Source organism: Acomys russatus, chromosome 16 (assembly GCF_903995435.1).
Source record: "Acomys russatus chromosome 16, mAcoRus1.1, whole genome shotgun sequence".
Classification (NCBI taxonomy): domain Eukaryota; kingdom Metazoa; phylum Chordata; class Mammalia; order Rodentia; family Muridae; genus Acomys; species Acomys russatus.
Genome location: NC_067152.1, coordinates 26,976,834 through 27,000,505, shown reverse-complemented (window position 1 = coordinate 27,000,505; position 23,672 = coordinate 26,976,834). Strand labels below are relative to the sequence as shown.

Here is a 23,672-nt window from a genome sequence, read left to right as displayed (position 1 = left end):
TGAGGCACATGCAGGTGGGTAGCAGCCAGAGGTAAGGGGAGGACAGAGGGAGGGAGGCACTGAGCCACCTGGGAAAAGCTCCAGTATGCTAGGCCTCTGGGTAGGAACCAGCACACTTCATTCATACCTCCACTATGCCAAACCTTCACCAAGGCCTGTCTCCATGCCTGGCACTATGCAGGCACATTGAGGACAACAGTGAACAAGCCAGACCCGACTCCTCTCATTTGGTGAGCACAGGCACACTTCTCACTCCCCGGGCCAGAGGTTGCAAACTGGTGATCTGGAGCCCTGACTGACTTATCACTGGGTTTGACGAGTTTTCACTGCACTTTTGAAAAACTCAAATTAGTTTCAATTAAAAACAATTTTTTTTTCTCAGGCCAGGCATGGTGGTACACACCTGTAATCCTGTAATCCCAGCACTCAGGAGGCAGAGGCAGGTGGATTGCTGTGAGTTCGAGGCCAGCCTGGTCTACAAAGTGAGTCCAGGACAGCCAAGGCTACACAGAGAAACCTTGTCTTGAAAAACAAAACAAAAAAACCAAAAGAAATTCATCCTGTTGTGGTGGTACATGCTTTTAATGCCAGTACTCAGAAGGTAGAGGAAGGAAAGATTTCCAGGACTTTGAAGCCAGTTTGGTCTACATAGTGTGTTCCAAGACAGCCAGGGCCACATAGTGAGACCCTGTCTCAAAACAAAGCCGAACACACATAAGCAAACAAAAATTCAGAATTAAGCTGGGTGACAGTGCCACACGCCTTTAGTCCTAATACTTGGGAGGCAGACACAGGCAAATCTCTGAGTTTGAGGCCAGCCTGGTCTACAAAGTGAGTTCCAGGAAACCTTGTCTCCAAAACAAAACACAAAATTCAGAGACAGATGCAAGTGGTACACACCTGTAATCCCAGCACTTGGGAGAGTAAAGGCAGGAGGTTCAGAGGTTCAAGACTATCTAGTTACATAGTGAACTTGCAGCCCTGGGATACAGTAAAAAAAAAAAAAAAAAAAAAAAATCAGGTAAAGGTCGGTCTTTGTGACATCTGCTTTCCGGGCAGGGCACTGTATATAGTCCTGAGCCTGGGCTTTCTATAAATTTCCCATTTTTACCCTGATCCCCTTTAAGCTCTAAGTTACCCAAGTGGGCCCTAGAGTTGTGCAAGCTACAGCTCTGCCTAGGTTCAATTGGGTTAGTCCTGGGGGGCAGGGGCAGGGACGGGGTAGAGATAAAGGACACATAACTGGAACCCTTGTTTGGTCAGGAATTGATAGTGAATATTGTCTATTGGTGAGTGTCTGAGCTATCAAATAGGAGGAGAGCCCAGCCAGTCCCAGCAGGAGCAAAGCAGATTGGGGCAAGGCTGCAAAGAACACCAGGATGAGACAGCAACAGCAATCCACCTTTCTTAGCATTTTGTTTTGTTTTGTTTTTCGAGACAGGGTCTCTCTGTGTAGCCCTGTCTGTCCTGAACTACCTTTGTAGACCAGGCTGGCTTCCAACTCACAGCGATCTGCCTGCCTCTGCCTCCCAAGTGCTAGGATTAAAGGCGTGCGCCACCAGGCTCGGCCTTCTTAGCCTTTTTTTTTAATGTTTGTAGATCACTTGACACTCATAAATTCAATAACAGGTTTACACTTTATAACTCATAGTATAGCCTTTTGAGAGATGAGGGCAGGCAGGTATTAGAGCTGAGAAAAAGCCTGAAGCTTGGACAGGTCAAGTGACTTCCCTAGGGTAGCACAGCCAACAAGTGGCAGAGTCTGTCTGGCCCCAAGGTTGTACTCTTCTGATAGCCCCCCCACTCCCCCCCACTCCCCATACTGCCTGCCTCTCCCAGCCTGGAGGACAAGCCGAACCGCTGTCTTTCCTTTCATCTTCCTGGTTGTCCCAGGTGGCCACTGCCACTGTCTTGCACACAGAGGACTGCCGGAGGCTGAAGGCATCCCCCAGATGTGGGGCTGCTGCTAGGTGAGACCAGGGGGTGGGCGGAGTCCCGTAGTCTGGCTCTGTTTGCCACTTTGGGGTTCCCATGTGATGGCCAGCCTGCTACCACTTTTGCATTGCTCGCCAACTCCTGGACATCCTGCAGGTCTTTGGCACATCTGTACCCAAACTGGCCTGGCTCAGTTCTAGTCTTCCCAGTGACCTCCCAGGCATGTCAGCCTGAAGCTCAGGGCCACTCGCCTCACTGTTTATGGATCTGCACTGGCCATCTTGCTGGACAGACCCCGAGCCCCATGCCTGTCTGGGTGAATGCAAGAGCAGATCGGATGTCTTGTTTGTCTGCATGGTAGCTCTAGTTCCCCCATGGTTCCTGAGCTCCGTTGCAGCCTCGGACTTCACAGCTATTAACTTGGCAGGTCCCCAGCCAATACCTAGAGTGCCTTCTTGTTGCCTGTTGTGGAAGCAGTGGCCGAGACCTGCCTTTGTTTGGTGCGCACCTTGGGAGCCACAGCCCCGCCCCCACCCCCCACCCCCGGCTGCTTGGCCACGAGCCAGTTCACTTGCGTAGCCATTACTCACCTGCTGCTAGACGTTCCGCCTTCAGCACAGAAGGTCATCCTTGTCCTGCAGCATGAAGAGCCAGACCTGGCCTTGCTGTAGCCAGTGTTGATGACAGTCGTAGCTTTGCTGTGTGAGCTCAGCGTAGCTCCACGGTTTCCTGAAGGAACTGAGGGTCTCTGAGTCTGACCCCAACAGCTGCATTGAACGTTCCATCTACTGCAGTGTGGGTTACTCCAAGGCTGTACTGCAAAGCTTTCCTGGACTCCATGTGGAGGGGACTGCGAGACTCCTTCCCCAGACCCTCATGAGGTGGCCTACTTGTCCCCACTGCTACTTGGAGGTGCCGGAGGAACTGGGCCCGCATGACAAGGGGACACTGGGTGCTGCTGGGAAGTTTCATGGCCAAGGTGATGGGCACCAGCACACTGGGCGACTTCGTGCTCTTCAAGCGCTTAGTGGCTACCCTCAGGTGTCTGCCACTAAGCCTTGTGCTCCAAACTGGCCTGTACATATTCTGAGCTGCATGAGCTCTTTTCTTGACTTTGCCAACCCAGTCTTGGTGTTGCCTGTGAGCATGGGGTTGCTGGACAAGGTGGGCCAGAGCCGCAAGCTGCGGTGGTGGTGGGGGACAGAGAGAGGTCATGGTGCCAGCCAGGTGGTGAAGATCAAGGTGGTTGAGCCGCTACTGCCTGAGTGTGATTTTTACATTGGCTATGGAGTTCTTAGAGAGTAGGTATGGGAGGGACTCCTGGGGTGGGACTTCACCCGAGAGTGGCCTCCTCTCGTCTTTTTGGGGGCTGTGGATATTGAAAGAGACACACACACACACACACACACACACACACACACACACACACACACACACACACACACACACACACACACACACACACACACACACACCCTTACCCCATACTATACCCAAGCTGACGTACTAACTGTGCTGTCCTGTTGTCCCCTGCTTGGCACCAAATCTCACCCTGGCCGTGAGGAAAGAAGAGCCTGGGCAAGTGGGCAAGTTCCTTTTTGGCCTTTCAGAATTTGCCTTTCCCCTGTGACACTCTTTCTTTGGGGTCTCCTTTTTGTTTGAAGGAAGGAAGGTTGGGTCTTAGGAATGGAAGAAACAGCGTTGAAGGTCCCTGAGAATTTCCTCGCCCCATGCTTGCTGTGCAGTGTTTCTTTTCCTAAGAGGTGTTAAACTAGACAACAGTGCTTGCATCTGGTGCACAGCACAACACTGTGCACAAACCGACACGTCAAGCACACAATGATTCCAGTGGAGGTAGAGGTGTCCTCCATCCCACGCGCCACCTCCCATCCGCTGCCTGCGGGCTTTTCTGTATACAGCTGTGTTGATAGGCCATACATCTATAGATGCTAAGTAAACCTAACTGATATTTCAGAGGGTTAACACTCATGAGCTGAAAAGGGCTTCTTTTGGTTTGGCAATTACAGGACCCAAGACTGGATCTAATGGCCTGGTTTACTTTCTGCTTTTATTTTTCCCTTCCCTTCCTTGGCTTTACACTGTTAAGACTGAAGACTACAGAACCACAGTGCTGTTCCTGTGGGTCCTGAGGACTGGCTTGGGCTCTCACCCTGGGTGCTAGGGAAGCAGCAGGGTGCCTCAGCAGAACTGGAGACCCAGACCTTCAGAATGCTGTGGGCTTCTTTCTTTCTATGTTTGTGGGAGTTTTTTTTTTTTTTTTTTTTTTTCTTAAAGATTTATTTTACATGTATGAGTGGTTTGCCTGCATATATGTATGGGCACCATGCGCGTGCCTGATGCCTGCAGAAGTCAGAGGCAGGCATTGGGTTCCCTGGAACTGGAGTTAGGGTTGTGAGCTGCCATGTGGGTGCTGGGAATCCAGCCGGGGTCCTGTAGAAGAATGACCAGTGCTTCTAACCACTGTGCCATCTCTCCAGTCCCATCCTCTGGCTTTCTTTTCATCCCTTCTGTGAGTGGCATGGAACCTGAAGTGACAGAGGGACAATTGGTGAGAGGGAAGGGAACGGGCCTTTTCCTACGCTCCCTGAGTTTGGAGCTTTTGGGTAAAGAGGAGACACAGCACATAGTGCTGTCACCATGCTTGTGTGTATATCAACTTTGAGTTCTCTGACCACTCTCTTGGCTGGACTTCCTTTGGTGTCTATTTGGGCCACTGTGCTGACCCTGTCAGTGAGAGAGTGTCACTCTTCTGCCTAGGTGACTTGGGCTGTTGACTCCCTGACTCTGTTTCCCCAACTGGGTTGGGCTGGTGCAGTTGTAAAGAGGGAGTCGGGAGTCTGGCAGCAGAGGGTGGCAGAGAGCCCCGTGGCTCCTCATTTCAGACCCTGCCCTTCTTCCTCCTGCAGCAGGCCCGGCCTCCAGCAGCAGCCCCAGCCCCCTGCTGGCCTCCCTGACCCTGCCCACCCGGCCTCTGCAACCCCCGCTGGACTTGAAGCACTTGCTTGCCTTCCACTTCAATGGCACCACCCCGCTCAGTCTCTTCCCCAACTTCAGCACGGTATGGGGCTGGGCAGGAGGGTGGAGGCATATGCAAGTGGGGGGGGGGGGGGTGGGCAAGGATGGTGACTCGAATGGGGCCCCAGATCCCAGCTATCTCCTAGCTAGAGATGATGTCATCCCCACCTCCCCATCACAACTGATGACCCACGTCTGTCTGTGTACACTTGGATTGTGTCTTTGATTTATTTTTATCATTTCTGTATTTGTTTCATTATGTATTTGAGTCAGTGTATGTTCACACGCGTGGGTGCATATGCCTGTGCGTGTGTAGCAGCCAAAGGAGGTCACTGGATGTCCACTATGATCTCTCCCCGAACCTGGGGCTCCTGTTTTCTCAGCAAGGCTGGAGACCAGCAAGACCCAGCAATCCTCCTACCTCCATCCCCACTAGGGCTGAGATTACAGACTTGCATAAGGACACCTGGTTTGTGATGTGGGTGCTGGGATCCAAAGTCTTCATGATTGGATAGCAAGTGTTCTTAACTGCTGAGCCATCGCTCCAGACCTTGAGCTTTGTCTTTGTGTTGGAGCTTGTGTATTTAGAGGTCTGTGTATTATGTGTGGGTGTGACTTTGTATATTATTTGTGAAGATTTGTGTGTGTGTGTGTGTACGCATGTGTGCACATGCACATGCCTAGGGAATTGTATGTAATATGTGTGCATGTGAATATGAGGGGTTTGGGTGTCTTTGTACCTTCTTTTATGTGCTAGGTATGTATGTGTTTTAGATAAGAGTCCATCTGTGTGGCCAGGTGTGGTGGCACACGCCTTTGATCCCAGCACTGCAGAGGCAGCCAGATTGCTGTGAGTTCAAGGACAGCCTGGTCTACAAAGTGAGTCCAAGACAGTCAAGGATACACAGAGAAACTCTGTCTCAAAAAACAAAAAACAAACAAACAAACAAACAAACAAAAAAACCAAAGAGTCCATCTGTGGTTGCATAGTATCTATATGTCTGGGAGTGTCTCTCTCCTTGTCAGTGAGTCTACGACTGCCTCTAAGCATATGTGCTTGGTGACTGTACATCTCTCTCGTGTGCATGTACTCATCTGTGGGGGTGTGTTAGGGGGAAACAAATGTTAGGAGTACCCCACGAGGTGTGAAAAACAACACTCCTTTTGATTCTGAAAATCAAATGAGATCATAGACGAACTCCACTCCATCCTTAGCAGACTATGTCACATGCCCTCCCAGTAATGTCTCTTTTGTCACCTCCAGGGATGCACAGAGGTCCTGAGGAGTATGAGACATCTGGGCATGGGCCTCTAGGCTTCAGCCCCTACTCTCATTTACAGATGTGTTCATTGCCCAAAGATGGCTCCTCAAAGGCAGGTGACACTGCTGTTAGCCCAGGGCCAAGGCCTCCCTCTGAGATCCTGATGCTGGATCTGCTGTCCCTTGGGCACTGTCCAGGTTGGAACTCCTGTCCTCAGAGCAGTCTGTACACCTTACCGTCCTCTCTGCCTTAGGCTTCTTCCTTCAGGAAGCTTTGGAAAGCTCTTTTTGACTAAACCATACAACGTATGGTTTAAGTCCAACAACCCAGGCCCCTAAACGCACAGCACGGTGGCCCTGCCCATAAAGCCAACATTCTGGAGACTAAGGATTGTGTGACAATGACAACCTGGGCTGCACAGTGAGCTAGAGGCCAGCTTGAGCTATAATAGTGAGACTCTGACCTCCACGCACCCACCCACACACCTCAGACAAAACAAACCCCTAAAACTTTGGCCCCTGAAGAAAGACAACAGAAAACATCTGCTGTAGTGGCTTAGTCAGTAGAGAGTTTACCTAGCACACCCAAAGCCCTCAGTTGATCCCTTGCACTGTAGGAATCAGATATGAGGGCACTTGGGAGGTTGAGGCAGGAGGAATAGTTTAAGGTCATCTTCAGCCACACAGTGAGGTTGAGACCAGGCTGCATACTTGAGAGACAGTCTCAAAAGAAAAAAAGGAAAGAAAAACGCACGGTGTTACATCCCTATAATCCCAAGACTTGGAAGATGGGGCAGGAAGACAGGGTGTCTGAGGCTAGCCTGAGCTAGGGGAGACCTTGCTTATAAATAATAAACAAACAAAAAAAGAAGTAATAAATGGACAAAACTTATTAATTGGGAAGAAAAAGAAAACACTTGGAGGGGCTTGAGAGATGGCTCAGAAGTTAAGAGCACTGACTGCTCTTCCAGAGGCTCTGAGTTCAACTCCCAGCAACCACATGGTGGCTCACAACCATCTATAATGTGATTTGATGCCTCTTCTGGTACATGCAGGCAGAGCCTGTATACATAATAAATAAATAATAATAATAAATAAATAAACCTTTACAAGAAAGAAAGAAAGAAAGAAAGAAAGAAAGAAAGAAAGAAAGAGAGAGAAAAAACACTCGGAGGCTAGAAAGACGGCTCAGTGGTTAAGACTGCTGCCTGCTCTTCCAGAGGTCCTGAATTCAATCCCCAGCAACCACATGGTGGCCCACAATCATCTATAATGTAATCTGATGTCCTCTTCTGGCCTGCAGGTGTAAATACAGGCAGAGCACCATATACATAATAAATAAATCTTTAAAGAAAAAAAGAACACTCAAGTTCATATTGCAAAGAGAAAATCCTGCCACTTGGGAGGGGTCTCAGACCTTTCTGTGCTGTCGGCCTTGGCCACCCATCCCCCTGGCTATGGCTGTCACTCTGCTTAGACATCAGACTCTGGGAAGAAGGCAGCACTGATGAAGTAGGGCTTCCCCCCCTCACTCCCACCCCCAACACAGGTCCAGGCACAAGAGCTGGGAGAAAGGAGACCCCGCCAAAAGCATCTCTGTCCCTTCCCTGCTGTGGTCTGTGCTCAGCCCTTCATCCCAACACTGTGCTCCTTGGAAAAGAGAAAACAAAATCTCAAACCTAAAAGCAGAAGGGCAGCAAGAAAACTCCAAGGTGATCCTGGGAGCGTCAGACCTTGGCCCTAAGCACACAGGTCACCCTGGCCATCCCCTTGGCACCTCACAGTTCAGATCTGCCAGAAAGAGGCCATATGCTTGTCTGGGTTACAGCACTGGATAGGGGATTTCTGGGAAGCTGACAACTTTTTTTTTTTTCCTGAGACAAAGTTTCTCTGTGTAGTCTTGGCTGTCCTGGACTTGCTTTGTAGACCAAGCTGGCCTTAAAAGTCAGAGATCTGCCTGCCTCTGCCTGTGCCTCTGCCTCTGCCTCTGCCTCTGCCTCCTCAAGTGCTGGGATTACAGGCCTGTGCCACCGTGCCCAGCGGCTGACCATGTTTTGAACTGTACCTTTCCCTGAGCATGTGGGAGGAACTAAGCCTATCACTCCCCTTCACAGATGGACCCAGTCCAGAAAGCTGTCATCAGCCACACATTTGGGGTCCCCTCCCCTCTGAAGAAGAAGCTGTTTATCTCCTGTAACATCTGTCACCTGAGGTTCAACTCAGCGGTGAGAGGGAGTCATGGAATTGGGGCTGGGAGGGAGCAGGGCCTCCTTTGGGCTGTTGTGAGAGGAACTGGCATCAAAGGGACTGTGCTCTGACCGCCACCCTCTCCTCCTCCTGCCCCTTTCTCATCCCTCTTCCTGCCTACCCGAAGCCCACTGGGATTCCATTCCCCTCCCCTCTGCTTCACACCCATCATCTGGATGTCCCAAGGCCATGGTATGAGCTCCTGGTCTGGACTTCAGATGTTTACAGCATGTATTCACCTCAGCATCTTTTTGGGGGTGGGGTGGGGGGAGGAGGAAGCTGGAACTTGCTATAGAGACCACACTGTCCTCAAACTCCCAGAGATCCACCTGCCTCTGTCTCTCAAGTGCTGGGACTAAAGGCATGCCCCACCACACGTCATCATCTTAATGGACTCATGATGCATGTGTGAGAGGTACAGAGACACAATTAGCATCTCCATTTTTCTGAGTAGGATATAGTCTCAGAGTGGATTTAAAAAAAAAAAAAAACTCGCCTGGGGACACAGCTGGTCCATAGCATTGCTAGGATTTGAACCCAGTCCTGGCTGACCCTGAGGTCTGCATCCTACTGCAGCCTGTCCTAGGAGAGAGGCGGAGCCTTCTGTGGGGGTTGGTGAGATGTCAAAACCACTGTGGATTGTAGCTAGAGTTCAAGGAAGGGCTGTGGAGGCTTGTCTTTCCCACCTGTAGGAAATAGGAGTTGAGAGAGACAAGAGAGACTCCGCTGAAGCAGAAAGGATGCTGACACTCCAGCTGTGGTGGTCTCTCCAGATGTTTAGGCCACACCTCCCACAAGAAGTTGCCAAAGGGAATTGCTGAAAGGAGCATATCTTTATAAGTAGATCCTGGCAGAATGGCCAAGCCAACAGCAAATGCTCAAAAATTATTATTATTATTATTATTATTATTATTATTATTATTATTATTATTATTATTGTTATTATTATTATAAGATTTATTTATTTATTATATATACAGTGTTCTGCCTGCATGTATACCTGCAGGCCAGAAGAGGGCATCAGATCACATTACAGATGGTTGTGAGCCACCATGTGGTTGCTGGGAATTGAACTCAGGACCTTTGGAAGAGCAGGCAGCACTCTTAACCACTGAGCCATCTCTCCAGCCCCCTCAGAAATTATTTTTCAAAGATGAACAAGGGGCGGGGGAGGGTGTTGGGGATTTAGCTAAATGGTAGAGTGCTTGCCCAGTAAGCATAAGGCCCTGGGTTTGGTCCTCAGCTCTGAAAGAAAAAAAAAAAAGGAAAAAACAACAAAATGAACAATGGAATGAATTTTTTGGAGTATATAAACCCAAAATATAAGAACTGCTGTGAGCCAGGTGTGGTGTCACATGCTTGTAACACCAGCAGAGAGAGGTGGATCGCTGTGAGTTCGAGGCCAGCCTGGTCTACAAAGTGAGTCCAGGTCAGCCAGGACTACACAGAGAAACCCTGTCTCAAAAATAAAACAAACAAAAAAAAACCCAAAAAACAAAACACCAACACCCCCCCCCCCAAATAAAAACAAAAATCAAAGGCAGGTCCGGTGTGATGGCCCACACCTTTAATCCCAGCACTTGGGAGGCAGAGGCAGGCGGATCACTGTTAGTTTGAGGCCAGTCTGGTCTACAAAGTGAGTGTAGGACAGCCAGGGCTACATAGAGAAACCCTGTCTCGAAAAAAGCAAAACAAAAAAACCCAAAGGGGGGACGAACTGCTGTGCTTTTCATATGTGTACCCTTTAACATTCTACTATATAAACTAGACCCTTACAATTTGTGTCCCATTTAACATGGATAGTCACAAAGCTGGGCACAGTGGTGCACATTTTTGATCCCAGTACTCAGGAGGCTGAGGCAGGAGGATCATGAGTTTGAAGCCAGCCTGGACCACACAGTAAGTAGTGCATTTCCAGAATATTCTGTGCATACAGGCAGAGACTCAGTGGTATCACCTGGTGAATGTCCCTGGGCTCAACCCATCTGGATCTGGGAAGACATAATAGAAGCAAACAGGGCTGGCAATGTAGCTTTGCGGAGAGCATTTGTCTGGCACTCACAAGACTCTGTGTCCAATTTCCAGTTCAACACACACACACACACACACACACACACACCCTTTATGAGTGAGGAAATTCAGTGAGGTGTTGACTTGCCTAAAGATGCATAGCTTAGCTGGGCGGTGGTGGCACACGCCTTTAATCCCAGCACTCTGGAAGCAGAGGCAGGCGGATCGATGTGAGTTTGAGGCCAGCCTGGTCTACAAAGCAAGTCCAGGACAGTCAAGGCTACACAGAGAAACCCTGTCTCAAAAAACAGAAAGAAAGAAAGAAAGAAAGAAAGAAAGAAAGAAAGAAAGAAAGAAAGAAAAAGAAAAGATATATAGCTTATATATGGCTGTTTGATTTTGATGGCACAGCTGCCTGTATCAGAGTGCCTGTGTGAGAACACATTCTATAAACTTCAGGACAATGATGGTGACACTGATCTCACTCCTTTGTGGCCAAGCCCTGTGTCCCTTTGACCCAATATCCCTCTGGCCAGTCCCTTTGCTCAACTTCCTTCCTGGATGAGACACATGACCCAAGGGAGCTGACCTATCCCCTCCTTTTTCCAGAACCAGGCTGAAGCTCATTACAAGGGCCACAGACACGCCCGAAAACTTAAGGCTGTCGAAGCTGCCAAGAGCAAGCAAAGGCCTCGGAATTTGACCCCAAATGGGATAGTGGTGTCTTCAGCCTCACCTCCAGCCAGTGGAAGCCCCAGAAACTCAGAGAGCAAAGGTAAGCCTTGAGTTCAGGTCTGCACAATGAGGCAGGCTGCTTCTGACAGTGGCTTAAGTGACTTTGGCTCTTCACCATCCATCTTCTTTCTTTCTTAAAGATTTACGTATTTATTTTATGTATGCAATGCTCTAGCTGCATGTACACCTGCAGGCCTGAAGGGGGCATCAGATCACATTATAGCTTATTTATTTATTTATTTATTTATTTGTAGTTTTTCTTTTCTTTTTTTTTTTTTTTTTTTTTTTTTTTTTCCTTTTTTGGTTTTTTTGAGACAGGGTTTCTCTGTGTAGCCTTGGCCATCCTGGACTCGCTTTGTAGACCAGGCTGGCCTCGAACTCACAGCGATCCGCCTGCCTCTGCCTCCTGAGTGCTGGGATTAAAGGCGTGTGCCACCACGCCCGGCTCTTATTTGTAGTTTTTCAAGACAGAGTTTCTCTGTGTAGCCTTGGCTGTCCTGGACTCACTTTGTAGACCAGGCTGGCCTTGAGCTCACATCTATCCGTCTGCCTCTGCCTCCCGCATGCTGGGACTAAAGGCGTGTGCCACCATGCCTGGCTTCAGATCACATTATAGATGGTTGTGAGCCAACCTGTGGTTTCTGGGAATTGAACTCAGGACTTCTAGAAAAGCAGCCAGTGGAGCGATGTCTTCAGTCCCAATTCTTTTTTTTTTTTTTAACTTGGATTTTTGTTTGGTTTTGTTTGTGTGCCTGTATGTGTGGGGAGTCCGTGAAACATAGAGGTCAGAAGAGGGCATAGCTCCCCTGGGGCTGGAGTACAAGGGCTGTGAGCCGCCTGGTGTGGGTGTTGGGGATTGCATTCCATCTGCTGCAAGAGCAGTGAATGCTCTTAGCTCTGAGCCATCTCTCTGGCCCTTCACCATCTTTCTTGCTGGGAAATTATTCTGTATATACAAGCACAGGCAGACACCTACGGTTCCTCCCTCGGGCCAACTCTGGCCAGGGGAACATGCCACCGGTACTAGCCTGAGCTAGGATTCTTTCCAACTACTACCTGCGTTAGTCCCCTGAGCCTGGCAGAACAAATGGCTTCAAAGTAGGGGGCTGACACAACAGAAATGTATTTTCTCCACAATCTGGAGGTCACCAGTCTGCGTCCAGATGTGGGTAGGTTTGTTTGTTTGTTTGTTTGTTTCCTGGGGGCCAGAGGGAGAAGCCCCTGTTTCTCAGCTAGTGGATACACTCCTTATAGACTGAGGAAGGAGACTTCCAGGTTAGCCTGGGCTACGCATCAAGTTTCAGCAAACAAAGGACACGGGGCAGGGAGTATTGCTCAGTGGGTAGAGTACTTGCATACCAGCCAGGGAAGCCTGGGTTTGACTCCAAATATCGTCACAAAACTGGGCCTAGAGGCACAAACCCATGACCACAACACTAGGGAGGTGGAGGCAGGGAGATCAGAAGTTCAAGGCATCCTCAGCTACATAGTGAGTTCATGGCCAGCCTGAGATACATGCGATTCTGACAAAAAAGAAAAAGGAAAAAATTTCCTCCCCACAAACCACACCCACATTCATTGTGTCTTTGAGTTTACATGTAGTAGTTAGCCTTCTCCGGCTTGATGGGTCTCTCCAATTTCCAGTTTTGTGCTATTATGAATAATATTCTACAAAGATTCTAGCACCTAGGAGCTAGAACATCAAGCTGAGAGGGCTTCCTGCTGTCTAATTTTATAACTTTTATATAAGAAGCCGGGCGTGGTGGCGCACGCCTTTAATCCCAGCACTCGGGAGGCAGAGGCGGGTGGATCGCTGTGAGTTCGAGGCCAGCTTGGTCTACAAAGTGAGTCCAGGACAGCCAAGGCTACACAGAGAAACCCTGTCTCGAAAAACAAAAACAAAAACAAAACAAGAAAACTGAGGCACAAGTTTGCCTAGTGAGCTGGTGGCAGGGTGAGCGCAGAACGTAGTGCTAGCTGTCCCTTTACCAGGAAGCCTTCTGCCCTCCCGTTCTATCTCTGGGTCAGTGCTGAGCCTCACATGCTTCATCTCCTCGCAGATCCTGCATCCCCTCCTCTCGACCCTTCACTTCAGCTACCAACGACCCCAGACCCAAGAGTCAGAGAGCCAGCCCACTCAGACCTCTCGGATGCTGCTGCTTCCTCTTCCTCATCTTCCTCTTCCTGCCCACCCTGCTCCCCGGATCCTGGCAGGGAAGCACCAGGGCCTGAGCCAGCAGAAGTGGCTGTGGGAAGTGGAGTGAATGGGGAAGGCAGGGGCGAGAAGGGGCGCCTCTACTGCCCTACGTGTAAAGTGACAGTGAACTCTGCCTCTCAGCTTCAGGCTCACAACACAGGTCAGCGCTCCCCAGGGGCCATGCTACTCATGGCTGGGTGACAGAGGAACCCTAGTCATTGTAACGATGCAAGCATCTTTTTTTTTTTTTTTTTTGGCTTTTCGAGACAGGGTCTCTCTGTGTAGCCTTGGCTGTCCTGGACTCCCTTTGTAGACCAGGCTGGCCTCGAACTCACAGTGATCCGCCTGCCTCTGCCTCCCGAGTGCTGGGATTAAAGGCGTGTGCCACCATGTCCAGCTGCAAGCATCTTCTTGATCCCAGGAGAGGAACATTGGGAAGAGAAACCTGCAGCAACCAGAACTAAAGGTCACTAAGGACCGGAGTACCCTCCTCCATTCTCCTTGGATCAAAACAAAAGGAAGGGACTTTTCCCCGGCTGACTATAAAAGGCCTTCTTCCTTCATGGATGTCCACAGGAAGCCATAGACAAACCAAACTGCTGGGAAGAGAGAAGCCCGTGTGGCTGGAGGGCCATGTGTGTGCAGAGAGGGGCAGCCAAGCTAACTTTGTTTGGTGCTGCAGCTTCTCTTCGGTTCTGACAGACTGTGTTCTTTCCTTCAAGGAGCGAAGCACCGATGGATGGTAGAGGGTCATCAAGGGGCTCCCCGGAGAGGGCGGGGCCGTCCTGTGTCCCGGGGAGGGGCTGGACACAAGACAAAGAAAGTGACCGGAAATCATGGAGGCCGGCAGGGACCAAGCCCTTCTTTCCACTGTGCCCTCTGTCAGCTCCAGGTCAATTCAGAGACCCAGCTCAAGCAGGTAGAAGGGAGGCCAGGATAGGGTGGGCATCACAGCAAGGGAGGAAGGGTTGATGGCCACTGATGGCTGGATGGATGTGGCAGGGCTGCCCCACCATCAGAGCCCATCGTGTGTGTGTGTCTGTGTGTGTGTTAATGTGAGATCTGTGTGTGTCTGTGTTGAACGTGAGATCTCTGTATGTGTTGAATGTGAGATGTGTATGTGTGTGTGTATGTGTGTGTGTGTGTGTGTGTTGAATGTGAGATCTGTGGGTAGAGAAGTCTAAAAGAGTCTGGGTAACAGAATAGTTTTGGGTTGGTTCTGTGGTCTTCGTCATCTCATTTTCAATCTGTCTGTTAGCATATGAGCAGCCGGAGGCACAAAGACCGTCTGGCTGGGAAGCCCCCCAAGTCCTCCAGCCAGCACAGCAAACTGCAGAAGCACACAGCGCTGGCTGTGAGTGTCCTCAAGGTACTTGTCTCTAGGCAACAGGGTGGGGGGGGGGGGACCAGGGTCTACAAGGGAGAGAGTAGGAGGAAGGGCCAGCTGAAAGACTTGGAATATGGCAGGAAGGAGGCTGCTGGCCCTGCAGGTCCCTGGACAGGGACAGAGTTAGGGGTGGGGTTGGGCTACACCCAGAGGAATTTCCGGGAGCATGAGAGGGTGGGCTAAGGTCATAATATGAGGGGCAAAAGCCAGGGGTGGGTGTGCTTATCCTAGAGACCATCTCTTCTTCCTACCCCTAACAGAGCTGCCTGTCCTGAGGTTGTCCATCTGTTGGGCAGGAAGACAGGTGGCCCAGCAAGCCCCCTGGAATGGCTGTTTGGGGGTGGGAAGGAGGGGGTTCGACTTGGAACTCTAAAAGGCACGTCCCTGAGGCAAAAAAGCTCTTGGATGTAGCCCAGGGAGGGGGTGGGCGTCTCTGGTATCAAAGACCCTGTCCATTTCTCTGTTTTTTGTTTTGTTTTGTTTTGTTTTGTTTTTGTAGTCTAAATTGGCCTTGCAGAAGCAACTCACCAAGACACTGGCAGCCCGCTTCCTGCCCAGTCCGCTGCCCACTGCGGCTGCTGCTATCTGTGCCCTGCCAGGACCCCTGGCCCTCCGGCCTGCTGCCACTGCAGCTGCTGCCCTCTTTCCAGCTCCTGTCCTGGGCCCAGCTCTGTTTCGCACTCCAGCAGGAACGGTCCGCCCTGCTGCAAGCCCCATCCTTTTTGCTCCCTATTAGGAGTCCCAAACACACCCTAGCTCTTCCTTCCAGACACTTGTCTCCACATCCCACAGACACTGCCTTTTGCAGTTTCTGGGTTCCCACCTAACCTGGGGTAGCTGCTCTTCACTCAGACTGGGGTTTTTCCAGTCCCCCGGGTCTGAGGACCACCGTTGCCCTCCTTTCCTGGGCCAGTCCTGGGCTGCCCTGCATCCATGGCTCGACAAATCCCAAAGATCTATGCAAAATCACAGTCCTAGCCTCATGGTGCTCTCATACCCCCACCCCAACCGGACACTTAACACAGAGCTGACTCTACATTTTAGCTCCCACAAGTCAGCCTCTCCTGCCATGGTCTAGGGCCGCATGGACAATCACTAGAGCTAGGGATCTCAAGCGGAAGTGGGTTGGAATCTATCAGGCATGTTTACCATGGGGTAGCCAGGTGTGGTGGTGCATGCCTGTGGTCCTAGCACCTGGATCATGAGTTCAAAGTCAGACTGGGACATATAGTTAGACACTGTCTTGAAAAAAAGGAAGCGCCAGGTGTGGTGGCGCACACCTTTAATCCCAGCACTCGGGAGGCAGAGGTAGGTGGGTCACTGTGAGTTCAAGGCCAACCTGGTCTACAAAGCGAGTCCAGGACAGCCAAGGCTACACAGAAAAACCCTGTCTTGAAAAAAACAAAAACAAAAACAAAAAAAGGATAAAAAAGATGTTGACCACGGAGAATGGCAAAGGACCATAGAGATAAGAGGCCCCTAGAGTTCTTCAAAAAGGTACTGTGAAAGTGAGGCCGAGCTTCATCTACTCTGTGAGGATGAGGCTAGAAAGTGAGTGGTGTTCAGGCTGGGCCTGATTGTACAGCCCTGGTCGGTCAGGAACTATGTACACAAGACTGGCAAAGCCGACACATCCACCTGCACCTGCATCTTGGGACTAAAAGCTTGCACCACCCTGCCTGGCCCTGGCTGTCACAGAAGTGACCAGTCTTGCCATATCTATTCTTCTTAGCCTTTCAGTGGTTTCTCTTGAACCCCAACTCTAAGGGGGAGGGCCCTCTGGGTTTCCCTCAGCCTAGGAATTCTATGCTGAGGTCCAACCACCCCACGTATGGAGCTTAGGGCCGGGACACAGTCCAAAATGCCCTCAAGATCCACTTCATGTTGCCAAAGCCAGTGGCACTCCCCCACTCAATATGGGACTTTGCTAGTATCTACCTGTATCTTTTTTGTTTTTAAAAGGTATTTCCAATGGGATGAGAAAAGGGGGAGGGGGAGGGAAACTTTTTTATAACAGCAGTTGTGGTTTATTGTGTCCAACACATCAATAAAAGGATTCAAGCCCGAGCCTGTAGATGCCTCGACTCCCCTTGCTCAGCCCTGGGCACCGGCCCCCTCTCGCCGGTCCCAGGGAGGAGTGGGTATCGGAGGCAGTTGGGCTGCAGTGTCTAACTCACAGGAGGTGTGCACATCAAAGCACAAAGTGGGCACCAGAAAAGATGTGGATTTTGAGCTCACTTGACAGCACAAGCCCCTGACACCTGTCAGTTCCTAGGAAGCTACTGCTGGTTTGCCTGGTTCTGTTCAGGCCCCTGAGGTAAGAAGGGAGGCTTAGAGGACTGGCTTATCCCACCTTCACCAGGGCAGCAGGCATATAAACACAGAGAATATAAATATAAGTCTAGCTACTAGGCAAAAACAACCAGGAGGGATGGACACTAGCCCTATCGGCAAGTCCACAGGCTGTGCCTCTTGGGCCAATGAGCACAAAGTGCGCTTCTGCCCCCTGGTGGTAAGGAGAGGCGTGTCCAGCCTCCAGGGCTGGTGGGTGTAGCACCTTGAAGAGGATAGAGCAGGGGCAGAGACACAGGAGGCCTGAGGCACAGCTTTAGAAAAAAAAAATCACAGAGCTGCCATGGCTCTAAGTGGTCACCCAGGCTCCTGTCGACTCGCAGATGAGAAAACTGGTGCCCAAGAATGACCTTGCTAAGTCATAGGCCGACTGACTGCCTGGTCATCATTCCTACCTCAACCAATGAGACCTCGGCTCCTAAAACAGGAACAGGAAGTGAAACCTCTGGAGCCAGGCGGAGGACAAACAGAAAATGCCACTCCCTGGAGCCTGGCTTTCCCCAACCTTGGATAGGCCCCTAGGGAAAGATCAGGGTGAAGGACAAGGAACCAACCCAAAGCCAGCACGTAAAACTGTGTGCTCACAACACCTGGTAACTCTTGCCCAGGCCCAGGCTGGTGCTGAGTGTATATTACTGGCAGGAAATTCAGAGAGTTGGGATCCCTGATAAGAGCCAGACCCTGGATGGGGCACTCTGGCGTGACAGCCCTGCTTCCCGCACCAGACAGATGGAAGGGACACTAACCCATAAGTGTCCGGGTGACAGTGGAGAAAATGCGATGTGAGCTGGGGGTGGGGGCAAATGTGGAAGGGTCAAGGGGAGGGCCAGCAATCAAGTTCACTTGCACTTCTTGGAGTTAAGAGGGGACAAAAGTGGCGTTGGCCTGGGCCAGCCCGGCTTCCTGGTCTGGAGGGCAGTTCACCTGCCCTCTAGAATGGCTTGCTTATGCATCGCTGTGCCCTCAACCCATCCTGGGATGGGTTGGAGGAAGAAGGGCAGCTTTTCAGCCATCCAAGGAGCCACTGCCCTTGTTCTTGCGGCTGAGGGGGAAGGCAGACTTGCTCTGAGGCTGGGTCATCTTGCTGGCCAGGTAGATGAAAGGCTCCAGGAGGGAGCGGCGGTCAGCCACCGACACCTCCCACAGCTTCACCTTCTCTGACTTGGCCCAATGCTGGGCCACGTCAGGGTCGACACGGCGCTGCTCCTGCAGGTCACACTTGTTGCCAAGGACCACGATGGTGACCTGGAGGAGAGAGACAAGAGTAGAAGCCACAGGAATGCAGTGGCTTGGGGTCAAGAGTAGCTGCCAGCTGTTTCTGGCCAACAGCTGGGAGGATGCAGTTCCCAAGGGTTAGCAGCTTACGGAATTCTGGAACGGCTGGGCAAGAGCATGTAGCCACAGGGAAGAAAGCTTGGTGTGTAAAAAAGGACCCTGTTAAACCAGAGAGAAGCTGGCCACCATGGGGCAAGCTTTTAGTCCTAGGCAGACGGAGGAGGATCTCTGTGAGTTCAAGGCCAGTCTGGTCTACAAAGAGAGACCCAGTCAGCCAAGGCTCCACAGAGAAACCATGTCTCGAAAAAACTAAAATAAATAAATAAATAAATAGAAAGAAAGAAAAGGGCTGGAGTTAAGGGTACTGACTGCTCCTCCAGAGGTCCTGAGTTCAATTCCCCGCAACCACATGGTGGCTCACAACCATCTATAATGTAATCTGATGCCCTTTTCTGGTCTGCAGGTGTATATGCAGGCAGAGCACTGTATACATAATAAATAAACAAATCTTAAAAAGAAAGAAAGAAAGAAAGAAAGAAAGAAGAAAGAAAAGAAAAAGAAAGAAGAAAAAGAAAGAAAGAAAGAAAGAAAGAAAGAAAAAAACAAAAACAAAGAGAAATCTCTTTGGTCAGACTGCCCTATCATACGGCCACCTCTTGTGTGGGTTGAGGACCCTCTCTAATGACCTTCGTGGCCTTTTAGCTCCTAAACCACCTCTTGGCAAATGAGCACGATTGAAAACCACGCCAGCGTCTCGAAGCCTGCCGCGGACCCACTCCACCCCGCCGCTGGGCTCTCAGCAGAAGCCCAGGACACGTACCTCCTTCTTGTCCTTGGACTTGTCGATTTCTTTCTTGAGCAGCTCGACACGCTGTGAAATGACTCTCGGCTGTCCGTGCTGTAGACCAGGACGTAGCCATCTGTGCAGGAGAAGCAGTGCTTGGGCAGCTCGGCCCCATCCCGGAGGCCCCGCGTGTCATAGAACCGTACCTGCTCCCGCACCCCTCGGTCTGTCTCAATGGAGCCCACGTAGATGTCTTCCTGGGTCTCGATCATCTCAGAACCTGGGTTCGAATGAGACTTGAATATAAGTCAGGACAGTCGGGACATGTGGAGGGAGGTGGGGGCTCAGGACACACCAGACTCAGGGTTAGACAGGAATGACTTGGGGAAATGAACGTCCTGCCATTACCACCCGAAGCAAAGGGGCCTCACTAAACTGCGTGTGGTGACACACACCTTGAATCAAAGCTCTTGGGGGATGGGGGTTGGGGCAGAGGCAGGTTGATCTCAGTGAGTTCCAGGCCAGCCTGGTCTGTATAGTGAGGCCATCTCAAAGACGATAATAATAATAATAATAATAATAATAATAATAATAATAATAATAATAATAATAATAATAACAACAACAACAACAACAGCAATAATGACTATTATCATTATAACAACAATAACAACATGCAGAGTGGTAGAAGCAGACACCACACCCACCTCTGGCCTATGCACAGTATTCACACACAGGGGCATGCAGGCACAGGAATGGACACTCAAACAGAAGTGCTGTGTTGCGGGCGGGGGTCCTATGTTGGCTTTGGGTTTCTGCCCTTCCTGGTTTGTCCAATGTCATACAACTGGAGAGTACATTGTTTTATATTTTTTTGCTCCACTGCTGGAGTTCAAACCTACGGCCTAGTACAAGGATCAGTGCTCTAACAGTCAGCCATTGCCCCCTCCCCACCCCCACCTCCCCACCCCCCACCGGCCCTAATTTTGAGGGTGTAAAGGCAACTGGTGTCCTTTTTAGCCTTTGTGTTCGGGATGTGACCAAATCCTACTGCTTTCTTCAACATCTTCCACCTGTCTGCAAGTCCCAGCAACACTCACCCACAACATGGTTCCCGTACAGGAGCTGCTCCAGAATGGAGGTTTTGCCCACAGATGCCTGGCCACACACGACCACCTTGCAGCTCTTCCCCATGCTTTGCTTTCAACCTTAAAGGACAGAGAAGCAGCGTGGTAAGGGAAGCCGGAATCCAAACAGCCGACCGGGGAAGCATCAGAGACTTAGTAGCACCGCCCTGTGAAGTGTTGACAGAACTCCTGAGCTGCCAGCGGAAATTAACCTTCTTGTCCCTGGAGTTGCGCACAGCTGAAGTGGGATTAGTGGGAGAGAGGCCTTGGAGAGCGGTTTAAAACACAGCTGGCCTGCTGCTTTCTGGGGTACAAGATGTACATAGGGCAGCAATGACTGAGGAAGGTTCCCCAAGTACTCTTGCTCTATTCTGTTTGATTTGGGGAGTGTTTTGTTTCGTTTTGAGACAGGGTCTTGTGTAGCCCAAGCTGGCTTCCAGCTGATGAAATAGTTAAGCCTTGATTTTAAGCTGAGTCTCTTGCCTCCCACTAGCAAGTGCTGGAACTTTAGGTATATGCTAGGTCTCTCTTTAACCATGACTCCCGTGAAGAAAGAAGCAGGAAATATTCGTCTTGTCATCTTCTCGTTAGGGAAGAATACGCAAATAGAAAATAACTTGCTTTCTTGAATGACTAATTTGGGTGACAATAAATTCTAGTGGAGTCCATAGATAAAATAAGGAACATCAGACAAGAAATGAGAGACGGAATCAAAGGAATGGTGCTTCTGAAAGATGGATTTTACTGCCATGGGGCTGACAGGCACAGAGAGAAAGCTCAAACTCATAAACTCTCTGGACAGACTCCAGAGAGTGGTCTTCCTAAAGGGAAACGTCAAAGCACAGGTTCCTGGGGAGCTCCAGAGATCTCCCCTCCCTCCTCCTCGCAGAAAGCAGAGACCCCGGGCCCGTCTCGAAGGGGTCCCATGCAGAAACTCTCCAGGAGAATCTCCTGACACCCGATCACCACCCCAGGATCTTAGCATTTTAGTAAGCGATAGTCGAGGAGCTACCAGAGGCCGCCGCCACAGACTTCCCGGGAAGGGCACCCCTCAGAAACTATCACAGACAGACACAGGACAACCAAAGTGAGCCCCAGGGACAGAGGCCGATCTGAGCCCCGCCTCCCAGCTCCGTACCTCCGGGGTTCCCGCAGCACTCCCGCTGAGGCGCCCCCCGGAGTGGGCCGGACCATGGGAGGGGCAGTTCCACTGTAAGTACGCCCCTCTTTCTCTGGGTGGAAGTATTTGTCCTGGAGACCCGCCCCTCAAGGTTCGGCCTTCAAGACAACTTCCGGCGGCACAAAGCGAGCGCTGGTCGAAACAGCGCCCCCAGAGGCCGTCAGGGGAACGGCTACCAGAATTTCTTGTATCTGGTATAGAAGTGTCTCTAAAGGACAGTAGTAACGCTTCGTTAATTACACCATCTATTCGCAAGTTTTCTTTTTCTTTTCTTGGCAGTGCTATGTTATAAATGGAACCAGGGGTCTTGCACATTCTAGGCAAGCGCTCTTTGAACCTGGTTTTTTTCTGATTCGAGACAGGATTTCTCTGTGTAGCCTTGGCTGTTCTCCAACTCACTCTGTAGACCAGGCTGGCCTTGAACTCACAGAGATTCACCTGCCTCTGTCTACTGAGTGCTGGGATTAAAGGCGTGTGACACCACACTCGCTAGATCTGGAATTTTTGGAAGCTAGAATAGAGGCTCACATTTGCACCCCAGCACTTGAAGACTGAAGTGGGGTGATTTTGCGTTTGAAGACAACATACTCTACACAGACAGGAAAAAAAAAAAAGCCTCAAGACAGGATGATTGCACCTAAGTTCACTACCTAGGATAATTAGACATCTAAACCAACAATTACAACAAACCCTGATGAATGCTGTTGCTGAGGTGGGGTGCTATGGGCACAGCCAACGGGCATTTAATTTAGGGGCAACAGATACCAAAGAGAAAGGAGGAGATGGGCATGTCTGTGTTCCAGTTTGAAGGACTAAGGAGGACGGAGATTTCTAAAGTAGAGGAAATATGGCAAGAACCATGACTTGTCTGGCGCTACAAACGCCTGGGGCTTCAATATTGACAACAGAGAGTAGCCAGATGACAAAGCTGTGTGGCAGGCCAGAGACCAAACTCACAGTGACAGAAAGCCATTGGTAGGACAGAAAGAATCCATCCACTTTTGCAAGGAAAGTCATTCTGTCAGAAGAGCCGAGGCATGACAGGGATGAGGCTGAGGACCAGTTAAGATACTATTGTAAAGCCGGGCAGAAGTGGCGCACGCCTTTAATCCCAGCACTCGGGAGGCAGAGGTAGGCAGATCTCTATGAGTTCGAGGCCAGCCTGGTCTACAAAGCAAGTCCAGACCGCCAAGGTTACACACAGAAACCCTGTCTCAAGAAACAAACAAACAACAACAGCAACAACAACAACAAAAAATGACACTACTGTAGTCTCTGAGTTTATTTACTGGCTTATATGGGATGAAAAGGAGATTTGGGGATGTGTAGCAGGAGAATCAAGAACCGTTGATGACAGACTGCAAGGCAAGAGCAATGCTGAGGATTGCCTGATTCACCCCACGTTTCATGTGGTGACCAAGTGAACAGATGATGTCCAACATAAGGGATTCACGAAGGAATAAAAGTTTTTTTTTGTTGTTAAGAAATGGGTGAAGGACAGTCAAAGCTACACACAGAAACCCTGTCTCGGAAAACAAAAAACAAAACACACACACACACACACACAAAGAAAAAAAAAAAAAAAAAGAAGAAATAAAGAAAAAAAAAGAAATGGGTGACAGTAGGTTCAATAAATGAGTTAAAGCAGTGGTTTTTAACATGTGGGCCATGACCTTTGTAGCAAACCTCTTCCTCCAAAAGCATTCACATTACAATTCATAACAATAGCAAAACTACTGTTATGAAGTAGCTACGAAATAATTTTATGGTGGGGGCAGGGGTCACCACAACATGAGGAGCTCTAATAAAAGGCCACAGCATTTCAATCCACTGAGCTCCAACTATCCTTCTCTATCCTGTGGCCTCTATGTTTTCAGGTCCCTCAGTAATGATAAGGATCTTCAAAACAGGTTAGGGACCTTCACACAGTTTCCTTTAAGAGAAGGAGCCTGAGCCGGGCGTGGTGGCACACGCCTTTAATCCCAGCACTCCGGAGGCAGAGGTGGGTGGATCACTGTGAGTTCTAGGCCAGCCTGGTCTACAGAGTGAGTCTGGGACAGCCAAGGCTACACAGAGAGACCCTGTCTCTTTCTTGTTTGTTTGTTTGTTTGTTTTTTGAAACAGGGTTTCTCTGTGTAGCCCTGGC

General features: G+C 50.1%; 2 protein-coding genes across 4 annotated transcripts in view; one reads left to right on the top strand and one right to left on the bottom strand.

Annotated features, from left to right (window-relative positions):
• Positions 1-16,052, top strand: part of Znf385c (zinc finger protein 385C) — a 31,572-nt gene extending 15,520 nt beyond the window's left edge. The window contains exons 2-8 of one of the 3 annotated variants that reach the window (XM_051158622.1): positions 4,863-5,014; positions 8,347-8,457; positions 11,099-11,264; positions 13,285-13,581; positions 14,144-14,340; positions 14,680-14,775; positions 15,308-16,052. In XM_051158622.1, coding sequence (XP_051014579.1) covers positions 4,863-5,014; positions 8,347-8,457; positions 11,099-11,264; positions 13,285-13,581; positions 14,144-14,340; positions 14,680-14,775; positions 15,308-15,544 — 1,256 coding nt within the window. In that variant the 3' untranslated portion in view covers positions 15,545-16,052. Of the gene's footprint in view, positions 1-4,862; positions 5,015-8,346; positions 8,458-11,098; positions 11,265-13,284; positions 13,582-14,143; positions 14,341-14,679; positions 14,791-15,307 lie in introns of all 3 variants that reach the window. The other 2 variants (XM_051158621.1, XM_051158620.1) reach the window with 2 other exon arrangements.
• Positions 16,053-17,950: 1,898 nt separating this feature from the next.
• Nkiras2 (NFKB inhibitor interacting Ras like 2) lies at positions 17,951-20,467 on the bottom strand. The gene is given in 4 exon segments (XM_051158624.1): positions 17,951-18,405; positions 19,256-19,309; positions 19,312-19,499; positions 20,320-20,467. Coding segments are annotated over 4 exon segments (576 nt in total). The 5' UTR covers positions 20,414-20,467; the 3' UTR covers positions 17,951-18,165.
• Positions 20,468-23,672: the final 3,205 nt, after the last annotated feature.